Here is a 17,500-nt window from a genome sequence, read left to right as displayed (position 1 = left end):
CATATTATACACTATGTATAGAATGCAGTTTAGGAGGCAAAGGCAGTTGTATATCACCAAAGCGCAATGTGCAAACCCATATTCTCATTACTTTGTTGTACGAATACTGCATCCTGCGGGTAAAATTGCACTGTCCAGAGACCAGCACTTATTAGTTGAATTGTTGTTTCATAGAACTAGTGTTCTCTTTGATATTAATTATCTATTTTTATATTTTTTACCGGCCAGGTATGTGAATAAGCACAATTCAGATAAGTAGATCGATTAATAGGCCTCTACAGAAGTAGAAGCACAGCCAGTTTGGATAGGTATTTTGACATCTATCCGAGGCTTTTTGCAGGACATGTATGTTATGTAAATAACTTTCATCAAATCAGGTCTCTGTGTGTAATAAATTTGATACCAAAGTACATATAAAAGGAGGAAGAGTCAAACAGAGAAGTGTATGAATCGTCAGCTGTTTAAAGAACATTACTTGATAATATATTCGTGGTTTACACAAACATATTTATATCTATATTATATCTATATCTGTACTTATATATATATATCTATATTTATATTCATATTCATATGAATATGGATATGAAGATACATATACTTATACATATACAGAAATAAATATTTAAATATATACTACATAATGCATAATATAAAATACAAAATTGATAGATAGATAGACATAGATATAGATATCACATAGATATATAATAGATATATATATATATATATATATATATATATATATATATATATATATATATATATATATATATATATATATAATAGATTCATACATACATATACTATATACATAAATATACACATGCATATGTATACAGATGTACATACAATATAATATTAATAATATATATATATATATATATATATATATATATATATATATATATATATATATATATATATATATATAAATTTGTGTTTGCACATTTGAGTGTATCTGAAAACAGTACTCTAACGAGTCAAGTTAATTTAAACCAGTCGATAATTTTTTTGAACCTTTAGTGATTTTTGTTTACATAGTTTTTGTGACAAAAGCATGGAATCCATACACACCACTTTAAGGTCATTAAAAAATAAATCAGTAATGTTTATAATTTATTGACATGAGCATATCACAAGACAGCAAATAAAATAAGCATATAAGACAAAGACCGCCTTCGGTCAAACCGTCAGCAATGTAACTAGAGGAACACATTCAGTGTAGTAGGAATATGTGATCTCTAAAGAATTTTAAGGAAATGCAGAACTGGAGCAGTGCTTAACGCCTAGCAAAAAATGCAGTGAATTGAGCCAATGACAATAAAAACATGCCCACTTACAGCTCGCCACTTTACAACTTGGTCTATCTTAATTCTTATTGTTTTTCATCTAATAAGATGTGCTACAAGAAAATCCATATTTTGCATTACTATTACTAATGACCAATAAAAACAAAATAGATGTTTCATTCCATTTTTAAATGCTATACATCTGGCTCAATTTCTTATGGGACATGTAAATTTTCAAGCAACTTATACTCTAAGAGTCCGAATGGATAGAGATTTTCCAACTATGTGAAATTATCTTCGTAAAAAAAATTTGTCTAGCCAATATTGACTTGCACCACTTCTAATTATGAAGCCAGTACTGAAAAAGCACATCTAAAGCATAATACTGCTAACATTTTGGTCATGTGAATGAGGAATTGGTGAACACTGATTTGGGAAAACCCTCTATACATATAAATAATATAATACTTAAATAATCAAGTACACATGTCAATGCAAAATTAGAGGAATTTACATTACTTCCATGTGAGTATTAGCTTCCTTCCCAAGGCCATGATGGATGAAAATGAAAATACGATCCAGTATGCCCCTAATGTTATTGCAAATTGTTCCTTTTCTTTTGTTCTGTATCTTGTAGACTCTGAATATAAATGCCATTTAAATACAAAGAGGAAACTTGTAACAGTTAGTGGTAACAGATTACATGTTAAATTTAGGACCTACATTGTTCTACCTACTCCACTTGCTGACATCTCAGTGGCCCTTGATCATCTTGTAAAAAGAAATAATGAAAACCATAATAATAAAAACAATAATAAAATAATCACAAAACTTGATTTACACTTCACTGAAAACAATTCTTAAAAGCTATATTTGCAAAAATCAATCTGATACTGTCTATCATAAAACTTAACCCTATATTTGCCTGATACAAGCAAAAAGATTTGTACAAAAGATGCACACAACATATGCAACAAAAATTCCACATTGAAAAGTAACTAAATATGACACTGTTATATTCAGCATAAATGAGAGCACACATACTGTATCATTTTATCATATTCCAGTACACTGGACTATAAAATGAAAGTGATTAAAAAGTTTACAGACATCTTCACATATACTCCATGTGTAAAGAAGCCAATGAAATGAAGGCAAGGGTAATTGTGTATAAATCCTGACACTACATTATGATGTATCACATACCATTAAGTAAATCACAAGCTATTAGAGAAGTTTTCCATTCATGCTACATACATTACTCATTCTGATACCAACAACACATTTCTTTCATTCATTGTTAATATTTACTCTTTAGAATCCACTGATAGTTTATTAATCAAATACCTATTCTGATGTATAATCTTTTCTGTCCTATTTCCTTTTTTTTTATAACTAGAGCGATAACTTTTTGTGACTACAAATTATCACTGACTTTGAAATTTTGCACTGGTTTCAGAATAAATGCTTCTTTTCTCTTTGAGCCAAAAGAGATATACCAATATAATACAAACCTACAAGGACTATGTCTTCTGATCATCTCACTTGACAATAAACTAGTTTCAAAACAGACAGTGCATTGTTTGTAAGAAATTCTATGAAACATTTCAGATTCATCTTTCAAATGAAAATGGAATCTCCATTCCCGAAACAATGGTCTTAAATAACGGAATCAAAGCAGCAACTGGTTGCAAGTACATCAATACGAATGACTTCTGACAGATCCCACATGCCTGTGTAAACTCACACACTTGTACACAACACTGTTTACTTGGATTCTGGAACATCTGCAAACCAATTCAGAATTTGAAATAATCAACACTTCATGTTACATACAGCACCTTGGTGGATGTCTTCAACAGATCACAGTTGACAGCACTAATTGTTTTTTTATCACATATGTGCAACAACTCCCCAAGCTTTTAGAACATATTCTGACTACTTGAGAATCACAGTTGATGTAGCCTGTAAACTTTCAAATGAGATGCTTCAAATTACATTATTTAATCCCTACAACATGTAAAGGAATATAAATACATACAGTATTATATGGTGTTGATGAAAAGCAGCTTGACAGTAACTAGACAATACAAAAGCTGCACATGTAATAAATATGGAAATTAAATTCAAATAAATGGCTTTAGATTCTGACAATGCAAGAATGAGATGGAAATGAATGAATGTAGACCAGACAAAACATAGAACTGTACAAAAAATAAATATATACTTAATTTCCCTGAAAAACACATAAAACTAAACTGATATGCAAATTTCTGAACTTAAACCTACAACACCAGATATCATTTATTATAAAGAAAGAATATCATTCTAAGTCCAGTCACATGTAGATATTATTGTTCAGTTGCATAATTTTACAATCACTGGTTACTCTACAGAATTTTCAAAATCTGACACCTGCAATTTTAATCTTCAGTCTCTATCTATAATACCCAATAGCAAAATTGAAATGACAAAGAGAATAATAAATAATCAATCATTAACACCAATATAAATGCTAGCAATGACAAATTTTGCTTTCGTGCATTTTAACACTATCAATTTCAAGTGAACATTTTTCATGTATCTTAACACAACTATTAATTTTAAGATAACATTTTTCATGTACTATTTCTAATAAATGAAATGAAACCCTCCATCCACAGTATTCATCCATTAAATTCACTTTAGTTCTATTAAAAGTGTTGGTAGGTTATCATTTTGATGACAAAAAAAAAGAAAAAAAAAATATTGACATACAATGTCCTGTCTTTTTTTGCCTGTTTCCTAAACGAATTTCCAGTTAATCACAGGTATGTCTTAACCTTGTATATCAGACTTATAAACAAGAACATACCATCATATTTGTGGAAATCAATCAGTTTATCCAGCAACCACAATAAATTAATAACCATCCCTGAGGTGAGCATCTCACATGTAATGTACACGATGACAGCATTCAAACACTGCAATCCTTCTTTAACTGAAAATATTTGTAACCTCAGAGAAAACTTTAACAGGCTCCATTACAAATATACTTCAAAAATGTAAATCAGTGATTCCTTCCCGTGATGTCAAGTACAATTAGGATCTTTGTTCTTCTTGGAATGTCTGAGGCTGGTCCCTCCACTACTCACTTGTACATCGCATTCGCAATATTTTCATTCCTGGAAAAAGTAAGATCACAATTAGACATCGTCAGAGGAAATGATTTTATGAAATGGTAACCCACACCAAAAGTACAGCCCTTTATTTGCTTTACATGTAAAAGCTATTTTACAGAAATAAGGCAATCATTAACATTTTCACACTAAGGAAAGTACAAGCAAATCCAGGACTCAAATATCATATCTGATAAAGTAAAAAAATAAAAATAAAAAACTTTCAGGGATATACAAAAAAAATATTAATAAATCTCAGAAAAAACTGTATATATAGCAACAAAATGCATGGTAACCAGAAGAGAAAAGAAAAGAAAAGAAAAAAGAAGAAAATGAAAGAATGAAAGAAAAGGAGAAGAAAAAGAAAGAAAGAAAGAAAAAAATAATGCAAAAGTGTAAGATGCTCTTACCACCACTGAAAAGTTTAATGTTCCAACAAGACCTCTATTTCCCTCTCTCCTCTGAAAGGACTGCTTCTATTTCAGTGGACACGTCAGGCAAGGGTGCCCGCCAGTATTGCAAGGAAGAGTATTCGCCCAGTGTCTCCTGATGAGCAACAGGAGGGAACATGTGGTTCGATATGTCACTGAGGTTTGAGTACCTGTATAAAAGGGAAAAATAAAACAAATCATTAGACAAGAAATTTTCCTCTTCTCCCTTCTGTAACTCTAGTGTAAACTTGCATTAGAGAAATTTTTGAGTACAATACTTGAACCTTTTTTTTCATAAGGAGAGTAATTCATTTCATCCTATAAATCACTCTTTATTACTCCACATTGAGAAATAATTTTAATTCAATCGAACTACTGGCTTTTGCTAATTTTTCCCTGCAATTCTCTAACTACTTCATTGATCTCCCAATACAATCAAGCTTATCTAAGTCATTACTAATGCCATATAAACAGGCAATTATGACTGATTATTTTGGTAGTAACATCATGTCAGTATATAATACATATGAGGATTTAGGAAACATTAACTAATGATCAAAAACAAAATGTCAGCTTTGGTCGCCAACAGAAAACCAAAGCATTGCAAAGCTAGTTTTCACTAAGATTTTCACAGAAAGAGCAATACTTTAATTTTGAATACATGTAAGCTGTGCTTAACTGCTTTCAGAAATTGCATGATAATTCCAAGATAGTGAGCAATAAGCAGCATGAAATATCATCTGGTAGTTATGAGAGATACTGAATTCTAAAGAAATAGATTTCTAAAGTGCATTTCAAAAATAATTTTTCTTTTCTAAACAGACTTAACACTGGGAGATAACCTAATATTCATTTAAAAAAATAGGAATATCTTAAGAAAGATAAGCATTTTAGGGAAATTTAAGCTTTAAGAAAATGACAGAAACATTAAATAATGTAACACAAAGTACAATTCAAAAGTGTACTGCACTCTCAAACTGTCAACATACAAATGAAGCACTCTCCTTACTATGAAATAGTATCTATAAGTGAGAAAATATCTTCTCAGACAAAAATGTGTCAAGTAGCAGATCATAACATATAGGAACAACAGGGTTTCATTTATTAGTAGATGCTCATTCAGTTTTTACATGCACAAACCTTCTCCACTTTATCCTTTATTCTGTTAGTCTCTTTTATACTGGGATTAGCACCATCTGTTTAAGCAAGCAAATAGCGTCTAATATCATACCATAAACCTGTTAAAACCAAAGGCCAACTTCTTATCTCTCATGGAAGGATGGTTATGTTGCCACCACAGAAAAAATGCTTTTGTGTGTATAAAAACAATGGAAAAAACATTTAAGATCATTGTAAAAGTTGATGTTTAACACCTATTATGCAGGATTTACCAAATGCATGTTAAAGCAGCCTCAAAGCATTAGAAAGCTTGATATTTGGTCCAATCATCTAGGAAAGTGTAAGGGCAAGCTCTGTTAAGTACAGGCTGATACTGTGTTCAAACATATACCTTACCCTTACCCTAAATTTCAGTGAGCTTTAACAGAAGCTGAACTTGAAATGATTAGCGTGGGACAGCCTTCTGCCTGGCCCATGTGAATGAAGTGGTTTCCTTTTAACCTACTCAGAATGACAGTAATAATTTTCAGCAATGAATTCTTTCATCTAATCCATCCCTTACAAAAGAATCATCCGAATGGTTTCCTTGAATTATGAACCAAGTTCTGTTAGATCTATCCCTGAAGGAAACCCCTCCCAGTCACTGTCGTAACAGTCACAAATGTCATTATCACTGCAGCTGCAATTTTCTGCTTCACTATCACTGTACATGAACCCAACAAGGTTACGAGGCACCATTGTTCTTGGCAGAGGAGGGAAAGTTTCATCAACTACTTTGCTTTGTCGTATGTAACTGTAAAGAGAAGTGGTAGCCTGTTAGCACACCCACAACTATTTTCACTTCCTACAGAGTATTCCTCTTAATCATAGTGTGATAAGCAAATGTACATGAAGCAGTAAGAGGAAACATCCATGCTCTATCAAGATTTCTATGACTGCTAAATTATGTCAAATAAAGAGAAGCTAAGGTTTATCAAAATATATTTATTTCTTTAAACCAGTCCCTTTAGCAATTCAGTCCATAGGAGAAATAAACATAATCAATAATATAAAAGGAGACATCTTTAAATAACTACACAAACAAGGCAATTTTCCTTGTTAATTTACTTTACATTCTCCATGGGCTAAATTAACTAAAAATGCATTCATCTAAGGAAATCAATGAACAGATTATAGGAAAAACATGAGATCAGACGAAATGCATCAGCATAAAAAAAGTACATACATATCTACATATTGGTAAAAAAGCAAGAGATTTATCTTAATAATTGGCACCTAAAATCCAGAGAGAAATTACTCGCAAACCCTGTTGTTCCTACATAGAAAGCATCAAATATTTACAGTCAAAATAATATTCAACATATCAATATCTATGTCCTACATCTGAATATGTTTACATTTCTGCTTACACCAATGGTTATTTGTATGTGGATGCATCTTTATGTATATGTGAGCATGTATTCCATTTATCTATTTTCAAAATAATCTTCCTGCATGCGTGTTTCTTCATACACGCTTGTCATAGTACATATAAGGGTGATACAGCTGACTGGTGTGTCCAACATTACCATTATCAAAAACTATTTAAAAACATTGTTGCCTGGATGATCAGAAAATCTGGTGGCTTCCAATTCACTGTATTCAATCAAAATATCATCTAGATGAAAATAAATTAAGAGATTTGTAACACAACAAGCAGCAACTTATATTTTCATGTTTTATTTATTGATCTACTATCCATTTCTATAGCTTTATGGCTATACTAATATTCTAAAGCAGAGCATGCTAATCAAAACTTTATTCAAAAAAATATATATATATATATATAAAAATTATCATAAAATGTTAGATATGGTTGAAAAAAAAATTACTAGAGAAAAGAAACATGTTATATACTTACGAGGATTGGAATGTCTGAGTTAATTCATGCTTTAGCTCGCCTCTGTGGTTGATAGTAAATATTCGAGAAATGGGAATTCCTACAGCACGATAGGCCCACACATCCTGCAAAGGGAGAATGGTGTATATGTACACATTACAAATACATTTTACAACACTGAGAGTTTACACACGACTAAACCAACACTGATGCTGTGAACTATGAATAACTGAAAGAGTTCACGATGGCCAATAGTAACTACCTTCACTCTTACACTAATAAACCCAGTACCTGTCATTTTTTGCTTTATATTTTATGTTATCTATATCAAAACATTAAATATGTATCAATTTTATATCAAGACATAAATAAGCATGAAAACAAATTTCCAATGAATGAAGAAAAGTGGATTATTGAAAAAATCAATAACTCAAATGTACATGTTTTCATGTACCTGGTAGTGTCTGGGTAAAAGTTATTACTTCCGTCAGGCACTGTAAAATAATTTGGTTCCTATACTTTTTGAGTTTCATTCTGTCCAGAGTCAAACTCAGTGCGAAAGTTAATCAACAAATATTCAGTTTTCTTCCTACAAGAATATAAAGACTTAGAAAATGCAAAAAAATAAAAGACCGTACTAACATTTTTGAAATAGTACAAAGTAACATAAAAAAAACTTACATTGATCTTATTTCCATATCCAGAGTAGAAAGGATTTCTACCAGGTGGATACAATGCCTGAATATCCCTTAAACATGAGATCTTGAATTCCTCTGGCTTCTTTTCAATGACTTCACGATGGAAAGCTTGCACTAGGGAAGTAGGATTTAATAATAGAGGCCCATCCGGTAGTGACAAGTCTCCTTGTTTAATGGAACGGAGGTAGTCCCGAGTGATACGTGCCTGTCCTGCAATAATAATTTTGAAGAATGTGATCACTGCATCTTGAAAGTAATTTCTGTGCTTTATTATCAATTAGACTATTGTGACATTTTAAACTCTTCACTAAAAGGGTCATCAAGATTCATAATGCACACATAACTGTCAAATATCCTTATTTATACTGGCCATGAATATTTTCATTCTCTCACTCTTGATTCTTCACAAATCCTGAGGTTGCATTTTTGTTAACATATAGTGAAGAGTTAAATGCATAAAAATCACACCTGATATTCTTTATCACTTACACTCATTAAAAGAATGGAACTGTTTATATTTCAGTAATGAATAACAAGGGAATTTGAAAATGGTGATCATAGCCTATCATTTAAATTCTCAAAATCTCAATAAAAGAATAGCAAGACAATCAACAGGTGTATGAGTTATATCTAATATTTGTTAATGATATATTCTATTAGATATAAACAGCAGATTATTAAATACAATTCTCCAGATAATGAAAATCATGAAGATTAAAACATCAGAACTATTTTTATAACAATTCCTGAACACAACAAGAAACACAAGAAATTGAATACAAAATGTTGAATAAATCATATTGATAGAAATGAATAAAAAAAAAAAAAAAAAAAAAAAAAAAAAAAAAATACTGTAAATGTAGCAACATTCTTACCAATAGCTCGTGCAGACAGGTACAAGAAATGGTAGCCATTGTTCTTGATTTTGGTAAACAATTGAGCTACCCCACTCTGGGCCCAGTCCTTGCCCAAGATGGGCAGCAGATGCCCTAACACATCAGATTTTGTTATAGTGCCATCAATATCTGATACAACAATCTTATCATCATGATTCCATAGGAAAATGTGGCACTTGCATCGTGTTGTTCCCTGATAGGCTGTTGTAACTGAGAATAAGGCTTCATTGCTTCCCTCTCTCAAGTTTAGCTTTTCCTGTAGGAAAAGAGTTTAAGTCACAACCAAAGAGATGCACATCACAAAAGCTAAGAATCCTTTCATTAATCATCCAAGGCCCAAAACGATATTTATATAAGTACATCTAATACACATTGCATATATTATATCACTTAAAAGTTTCACAAAGATAGATACTTACAATTTGTTCCGATGTCAGTCTCAAACTTTTCTTGTAGCGATCTCCAGAGGGCCTGCGGTCCTTCCTATCTTCAAGATCCTCAGACTCTGAGGAATCTGTCCCAGGGGTATGACCATGAAGTCCCTTCTTCTTTGGAGTGCCTGGTGGGGTGGTCTGAGTCTCGGCAGCTGTTACCTCAACAAGGTTTGGGTCACCGGGATTTAGGATCTCCTCTGTCACAGATTTTTCACTGCTCTGCTAGAAACAGTAACAATATTAGAAATATACATTACTTTAGGTAAAACAGGACAGTTTTCCTTCAATCTCTGAGCATCAGAGCTCTGAACTTTTAAATAAATAAGATACAAAGTGAACACTTTTAAATAAATAAGATACAAAGTGAACACTTTTAAATAAATAAGATACAAAGTGAACACTTTAAAATAAATAAGATACAAAGTGAACACTTTTAAATAAATAAGATACAAAGTGAACATAACAGACATAAAATCACTTTTAAAATATCTGAAAGTACCTCAAAAGAATCAGAAACTTCCTTCTTCACTGAACTATCTTCAATTTTGTTTTGAGGAGCATCAGCATCCTCTGGATTGGTGCGCCTCCAAGAGAACCAAGAGTATCCCTTCGACTCAGACCTCTTTCTGATCTCCTTCTTGGTCATGTGTTCCTTATAGAGAGCTTCTGAGAGTTTCTGTTAAAGATAGGAAAAAAATGTCACATAAATGTGGAAAATCACAGGCAGCTTTTTCTATACTCAAGAGAATATACATTTTGTAATCACTGCAAACATAACTTTCTGATTTGACAATACCCCTGACCAGAAATTTAATATACCAGAATGAATCAAAAAGAAATATTGAAATTCACCTGAGGCACAGGTCGCTGGAACAACACAAGAGAGAGAATCTGTGGTGAAACAGTACGCCAATTCAGGTACTTGCCCCCAAACCTAACAACAAGGTCAGGGTTTTCGAGAATTTGTGGATTCTCACAAAAATCATCGTAAGTGACTAGACTTTGCATAAAAAGACTTTCTGGGAAGTCTCCCTCGTATTCGTGGAGGCGGCCACACAGTGAGAAGGCAATATCATGGTAACCCCTGGAAATAAAAGGCATGACATAAATAAACAGGTATTATCATGATACCAACATTATTCTCTATATTACTTTTTTTCTGTCCTTGCGGGTTAATCATCAATACCAATTTTTTTTTTTTTTTTTTTTTTTTTACTCTCCTTCAGTATCAATTTATTCTTATTTAATTCACTTTCCTGTAACTTCAGAAATGATAACATACTTGTAATCAAAGATGGGGTGCCTGTAATCTTCGAAGTCTGAATCGCTGCACAGCTTTGGTCCCCCAATGGCTCCTTCGACACTGTGCGGAGATTGAGGCAGGGAAGGACCATTCCCCGACTCAACATCATCATCCTTTACAGCACTTACTAAAAATAAAAAACAGAAAAGCACTTGCTAAAAAAATAAAGGAGGGGGCATGTACATTGTCTTAAAAACTTTAAATACATTTCTCCACAAAATATTGTATGTTCTTTGGTGGGTTATGAAGTAACTGATTACTTACAATATAGTCACAACCATACGATCCAGGAATAATCAAGTGAGATTACATATACATCCAAACAAAATTACAGCAACTTTTTTAACATGCATTAAAAAAAGACAAATATCCCATATCAATATTCCAATACCAAATCTAACACTTCCACATATAAACTAAACTTTCAAAATACATCATACAGTTCAATATATCATATTTAGAAAATATGAAATAGATATCTAATCCCTTTCTTGAAACAGGAGCTCCTGATTTCAAGCTTTCATTATATACAATATAACAAACTTGACTGGCATAATTTCATATATAAATTTGGTTTATACAGTTTGTATATTTGCACCTTTCTACTTATTTCACAAAAACATATCTGATATTTAAGTTATTGACTTTGCTAATAGTATAATAATTTCTTTCTTTATGAACTTACACTGTTAGTACATAAGCCTTGATATTATATTACTTATCTCCTTGCATAAAAAAGGGTTAATGTGTTATACAAAGCACTAAACCTAATCACCTTTGTACCAACTAATTGGCTGATTTACACATAGCTTAATACACAAGTAGCCTTACAACTAGGAGAGAAGTCTTGAGCTTTAAAAAGAAAACAATCATTTAGTGAACATCATATTAAATGGAACACTAATGTAGATTCCTGTTTCATAATCAATATCACCAAAAATAAAATAGTTTTCATGAGAATGTCTGTTTGTATTCTTTGAAAACTGAATATATCTGAATACTAGGACTGTTTGTTAAAGCCAAAGTAATACAGTATCAATGAGGACAGTCTGATACTTTTCATTAATCATATAAACATGTTCCAACTGAATACTAAGAACTCTTACATGAGTTATAGACAGCAGCATATTGTAAATTATGGTGATTTGATACTAAGGATTATCATTCATTCTCAAGACATTCATTTACTAATGGATAATCATTATGAAATCATCACTGATATTATAGCATTACTATTACTGTTCCCTTCATTCCAAAGATGTGGAGGCTCACATATGATAATTACTTAAAACCTCATTCATGCTTTCAGCACAAATAGCCAAATCATTTACATGCTCTTGGAGTTAATACTCACATCACTTTTCCAACATATTATCCATTTTTAAATCATCAATGAAATTGGGTTAGTCTGCAGAAAATACACCTTGATACAAGTTAGATCTCCATGTCCACAACTCAATCTAAGAGCAAAAGCAATTTACAAACTACTTGGATAAGTAAGTCATACCAGAGGAGAAGCTGTTGTAGCCCGGTTTTTCTGGAACCTTGAAGTTACGAGGGAAATACAGTGCTGCCACTTCTGGGTCTAGTTCCTCCAGATTCAGGTCATCAAGGTAAATGCCCTCACTTTCTGGATTGTGACGAGCTTTCTTGGTAGCCCGCATGAAGCTAAACATACTGCCCAACACAGACCGCTCATCATCTAGGGGGGGAAACAAGCCCAGACATGCTACAAGGTGTCCTTGGAAACCGACTCTTTGAGAGATGGACCGAGCAGAAAAACAATTAGTGCTTGCACAAATTGTTAAAATTATCTTTGCAATCACTCCCATAAAGATAATGCTGTCCATCTCATTAGGAATCGGTTTTCAACAATAAACAGTACCCAAGTTATATAGGATAACAAGGTAAACATACTGATCCCAACACAAAGCATCTACTCTGTAAATAAATTCCTATATCATATTTGACTAAGTTCTGTCTATCAGTCTCAGCAACCATATTTAATTTGTAAGCATGTAATTAATATTTTTAAGAAGCCTCACCCAACACCGCTGACTTGTTTTTTACACTTCTTAAAAGTATGTTTAAATGATGCTCATTATGTTCAATATATCTTGGGCAAGACTGGGTAAACCAAGAGCTTATATAAATACCCTCAAAGACTTGCTTGCTTTAGACTATTTAAAAAATTACATATTTCACCACAAATCTGAAGCATTAAACAAAACCTAGAAAAGGATCACTAATATGAACAGATGCCCAAAATATAACAGCATAATGAGCAACAGTTTTCAACTATCATCCCTTTTCTTGCAACAAGTTTATTGTCAGACAAGAACTTCTTTATCTGCATCTTAAATTCAATCTTACCAACAAATACTTAGCCTACAACAGATTGATACAATGAAAAATAAATAAAATACTATTCCCATATTTTCCCTTAAAAGCAGACATCAAGCCTACTACTTACCCTCTCCCTTTGATGTCTTCTTCATGTCACTTTCATTCTTCATCTCTGAGGAATCCGCAGCTGAAGACGAAGTACGAGTTGGAGTCTTCGGTGGTGGTGTGGGAAGTTCTCCCCATGTCCAAGACCACTTGTTCTCATCTGTCTGCGAGGATCCATCAATGAAGTCTGTCCGCTGTCTCTCAACCTCATACTCAGTGTCAGACTTGATCGGTGTTGGGGGTCTTGAACTCGATGGGCTAAAAGGGTATTGGTGACTTTAACCATACAACGGAACAAGTATAATACATCCAAGCAGCTAAAACCACATATCAACAAACAGTAACAGTTTTCAATCTAGTTATCCTTGAACTACTAATTTCTACCTTGGTGGAGGGCTGAGGTCAGTATCACTGAATGGATGAAAATCTGGTCCCATTGATCGAGACATAGAGCCACTCCATTCATCGACTACCTCTTCCCGGGACTTCTCACGCAGCAACGGCATAGAAGACGACTGCGCCATGTGGGAGGTGGGAGTAGACGTGCTTGGACCAGACTGATAGAAAATTGAAATAAATGCTGCTTAAGAGAATTTCAGGTATGTCAACATCTAGACAACAAATAAAAAAGAATCAAAATAAGAGTATACGATGGGTTAGTATCAAAACTCGATACAAATCTTATTGGATGGCACTTCAAATCATTACTCAAAAGTAACAATACAAAAATACAACAAAACGCCCCAAAAAATATATCAAGTGCCACCAAAAAGATATGAATACATCAAGTTCTAATGTTTCATCCAAACCAAAAAACTAAAATATAGATAATACAAAATGAAAATTAGATAAGTTTAGCCCTATTCACTTAGAAATAGGTCTAGCAGCAACAGAAAATGCACAGCTTAAAGAATAAAACTAAACAAAAATCTAAGTGGGAGGAGGGAGAAAAACTCTGCAAAGCTCGCAAATAAATGACTCACATACCTTCTCATTGTTCTCAATATCATCCATTACAAAAATTCCATCTTGATTCCCTGGTGAACCACCACTAGGTAAAACAGCATTGATGTCTGCAACCTCGCTTGTTGTCGATGTGTCACTTGACTGGCTCCCAGTGCTCTTGGGTCGGCTCTTCTTTCCATTACAACGCTTCTTACGCTTGCGTCGGATACTCTTGTTCACTAAGTTTAAAAACAAAAGAAATAGGTCAGAACATAGCTGCATAGTACATAGTATAGGCTAAAGAAAATCATGTTTCCAGTAAAAACAAACCATACATCTGTACTAAACATACAAAAATATCTACATGTAAACTGCATGAACTTACTTCTAACCGTTTCTTCTCCATCAGTCTTGCTTCCCTGGCCATCAATAATCAAGCTATTACGTTTCTGAACAGCACCATCACCAACTTGTGACTTTGAGTTGGGTCCTTTCCCTTGGTTGTTGACTTCTACCTTCTTGTTACTGGTTGTTAAATTATTATTATTAATAGTCTGAGTCCCATGGTCTCTTCTCTCTACTTTGGCATCTGTTTTACGGATAATTCTAACAATGCCAATCTCACTCTTGGGGTCCTCTGATAACTTCACCCTGACAATTTTGACATCATCTCCTGTGTCAGTCAAGGGTGACAGAGTAGAGTCTTGATCTCCTGCTGTTTCTGTCTCCGGTGAGTCTGTGACCGTCACATCACCAGGAGGCACTACTGATTGGCCAACAGATGAGGAAATGGATTCATCAACACCAGAATCCCTAGGTCTCGATTCCTCCTCCTCTGCTCTTGCAAGATCAAGTTTCTCCTGAAGGAATGATGGTGGCAGAGGTGAGGTGCCAAGGAGGGGACTAATTTCCTCACTGTCCTCTAATTCTTGGACAAAGAAGGCTTCTCCTGACTCCCCTAGTTTCATATGTATGTCCACAGGCTCTCCATTGATCTCAATATCAACCTGAGAAAAGAAAATTGCAATATAAACACCAAAGGTTGCTTCTGTATGTAATATATAAGGGTACAGTTTTTTAAAAGTTGATAAAAAAAATCAATAACACCAAATTTCTAAGACAAACTGTCAGTTAATACTTTACACTCCTACAAGACACACAAACAATACCAATTGCAACAGCATCAATACCATTTTAAAATGTGATAGTCTAGCAAAGAAAAAGAAGAAAAAAGAGTACTCTTGACATGAATCCTTTACTTAACCTCTACATAAGTAACTTAAGGTCAAGGCTTCTATAGTATAGGGCTTCACTCAGCTAAGAAAAGTAAGACATTTGTGTGCAGCAATACTAAACTTGACTGTAAATAAGGCTTCTTCATTTTGCTGAACATAACAAAGGCAAACCCTACATGTTCTACAAACGCCATTCATACTTCCAAATACCAGTATGTAACTAGTTTGTGTAAATGAAAAAAAAAACACAAAACACGAAAATGGTGGCAAAAAATAAATAAATAAATAACACATCTACATCATCCACACAATGAATGCCATCATTACAAATACACCACTTTCCCCTCCCGACAAACTTTGCATGTATACCTCCACATATCCCATTCATTCCGCCCTGGGAAACGCAATAGACGGCAGTTCTCATCTGTACCTTTCTTTAAGCGAATGAATACTCCGAAGGAATTACTTTCTAAAGGTCCGTCCTCCCTACCTCCTTCTCTACCTCCCCCCTCCCGTCCCACCAACAGAAGCGCCACAGCAGAAAGTGACGTCATACGTAGGGTCCGACCCCAAGGATGTAAGTGCTGGAAAACGGGCAGGTGCTTCAGTGGGGCCCAGGGAGGCGCGCAGGTGACTCATGCTTGCCGAAGTCATTCAAGTATTCACAACTGTTTACATTAACCCACCAGCGTAGTCCATCCCTGTTTAATTGGTGCGTTTATGAAACGCCGCGCAAAACTGAATTCAGCGAGTAATTACATGATACCGGTCAGGCAAGTTTTTGTTTGTTTGTTTGTTCGTTTGTTCCCACAGGGATTCACATTTCCTCTCTTGCATGTGATCGTATACTTGACTGGGAGGCCGTTCAGGAAAATATAATAGGATAAATCACTGAGAAGAAACAATATCTCTGAATAACTAACTATAACGACGCGCTACCGTCACCTTTAAATATAGGATCATCGAATGGAAGCGTCACCGTGCACACTCCTCGATTATCGGGAAGGGAGCAGACGTTCCGAGAAGCCGTGCATTTTTTATCTGCCGTCGGCGTGACCTCTATCGGTCCGTGTCGACCACACTTCACCTTACATGATATACAATTATATAAATACAACAGAGGTGCAACCGCTCTTAAACTGATCCAATTGTAGACATTATCAACACTGAGGAAAAACAATGAAGCGAATAAGCCGTAACTCCAAATCAAACTGCTTCGGGCAAAATTTCACAAAATCCGGTCCAGAAGACCTGGCGCCCAGAACGACGTATTAAAGGGGTTGAGACCTGCCTCGAAACCGGGTTGGGGAGCGAGCGCGGTGTGCTATGGCCGAGTTCCTAATGGCATTACGAAACCCAAACGATACGCATGATGGAATTTTTTTTTTTTCATATGTTTATTGAAACCCGGACTAATGAACTAGGTTTGGGCTCCATGCTGATTACTATGCGCCCCATGCTGTGAGGCTTTCATAACCTGTCCCTTGTGACCAGGCCTAACTGACGAGATGCTGGCGTAACCCTGGGAGTGACAAATGGTAATGATCTATGACGATGATGCGCTTGTGCCGGGTGTCAAATTGCATCGCGTGCAGTCGACGCTTCTTAGAAACAGCACTACGGATTTAGAATTCATACTACGATTTACGTTACTTTCAC

General features: G+C 34.2%; 1 protein-coding gene across 10 annotated transcripts in view; it reads right to left on the bottom strand.

Annotated features, from left to right (window-relative positions):
* Positions 1-1,106: 1,106 nt before the first annotated feature.
* Lpin (phosphatidate phosphatase LPIN) overlaps positions 1,107-17,500 on the bottom strand; it is a 40,524-nt gene continuing 24,130 nt past the window's right edge. The window contains exons 4-18 of one of the 10 annotated variants that reach the window (XR_011399401.1): positions 14,992-15,613; positions 14,649-14,845; positions 14,046-14,218; positions 13,684-13,919; positions 12,718-12,912; positions 11,190-11,337; positions 10,760-10,991; positions 10,407-10,583; positions 9,893-10,129; positions 9,453-9,729; positions 8,561-8,787; positions 7,901-8,004; positions 6,403-6,793; positions 4,861-5,051; positions 1,107-4,456 (exon numbers count right to left, since the gene is read on the bottom strand). Coding sequence is in view for 4 of the 10 variants with exons in the window: in XM_070136064.1 (XP_069992165.1) it covers positions 4,895-5,051; positions 7,901-8,004; positions 8,561-8,787; positions 9,453-9,729; positions 9,893-10,129; positions 10,407-10,583; positions 10,760-10,991; positions 11,190-11,337; positions 12,718-12,912; positions 13,684-13,919; positions 14,046-14,218; positions 14,649-14,845; positions 14,992-15,613 (2,982 nt within the window). In the remaining 6 variants the exon portion in view is untranslated. The remainder of the gene's footprint in view (positions 4,457-4,860; positions 5,052-6,402; positions 6,794-7,900; positions 8,005-8,560; positions 8,788-9,452; positions 9,730-9,892; positions 10,130-10,406; positions 10,584-10,759; positions 10,992-11,189; positions 11,338-12,717; positions 12,913-13,683; positions 13,920-14,045; positions 14,219-14,648; positions 14,846-14,991; positions 15,614-17,500) is intronic. The other 9 variants (XR_011399404.1, XR_011399402.1, XR_011399403.1 and 6 more) reach the window with 9 other exon arrangements.

This window comes from Penaeus vannamei, chromosome 21 (assembly GCF_042767895.1).
Source record: "Penaeus vannamei isolate JL-2024 chromosome 21, ASM4276789v1, whole genome shotgun sequence".
In the NCBI taxonomy this organism is placed as follows: domain Eukaryota; kingdom Metazoa; phylum Arthropoda; class Malacostraca; order Decapoda; family Penaeidae; genus Penaeus; species Penaeus vannamei.
Note: the sequence above shows the minus strand (reverse complement) of the source record. Positions and strands in the feature narration are given on the sequence as shown.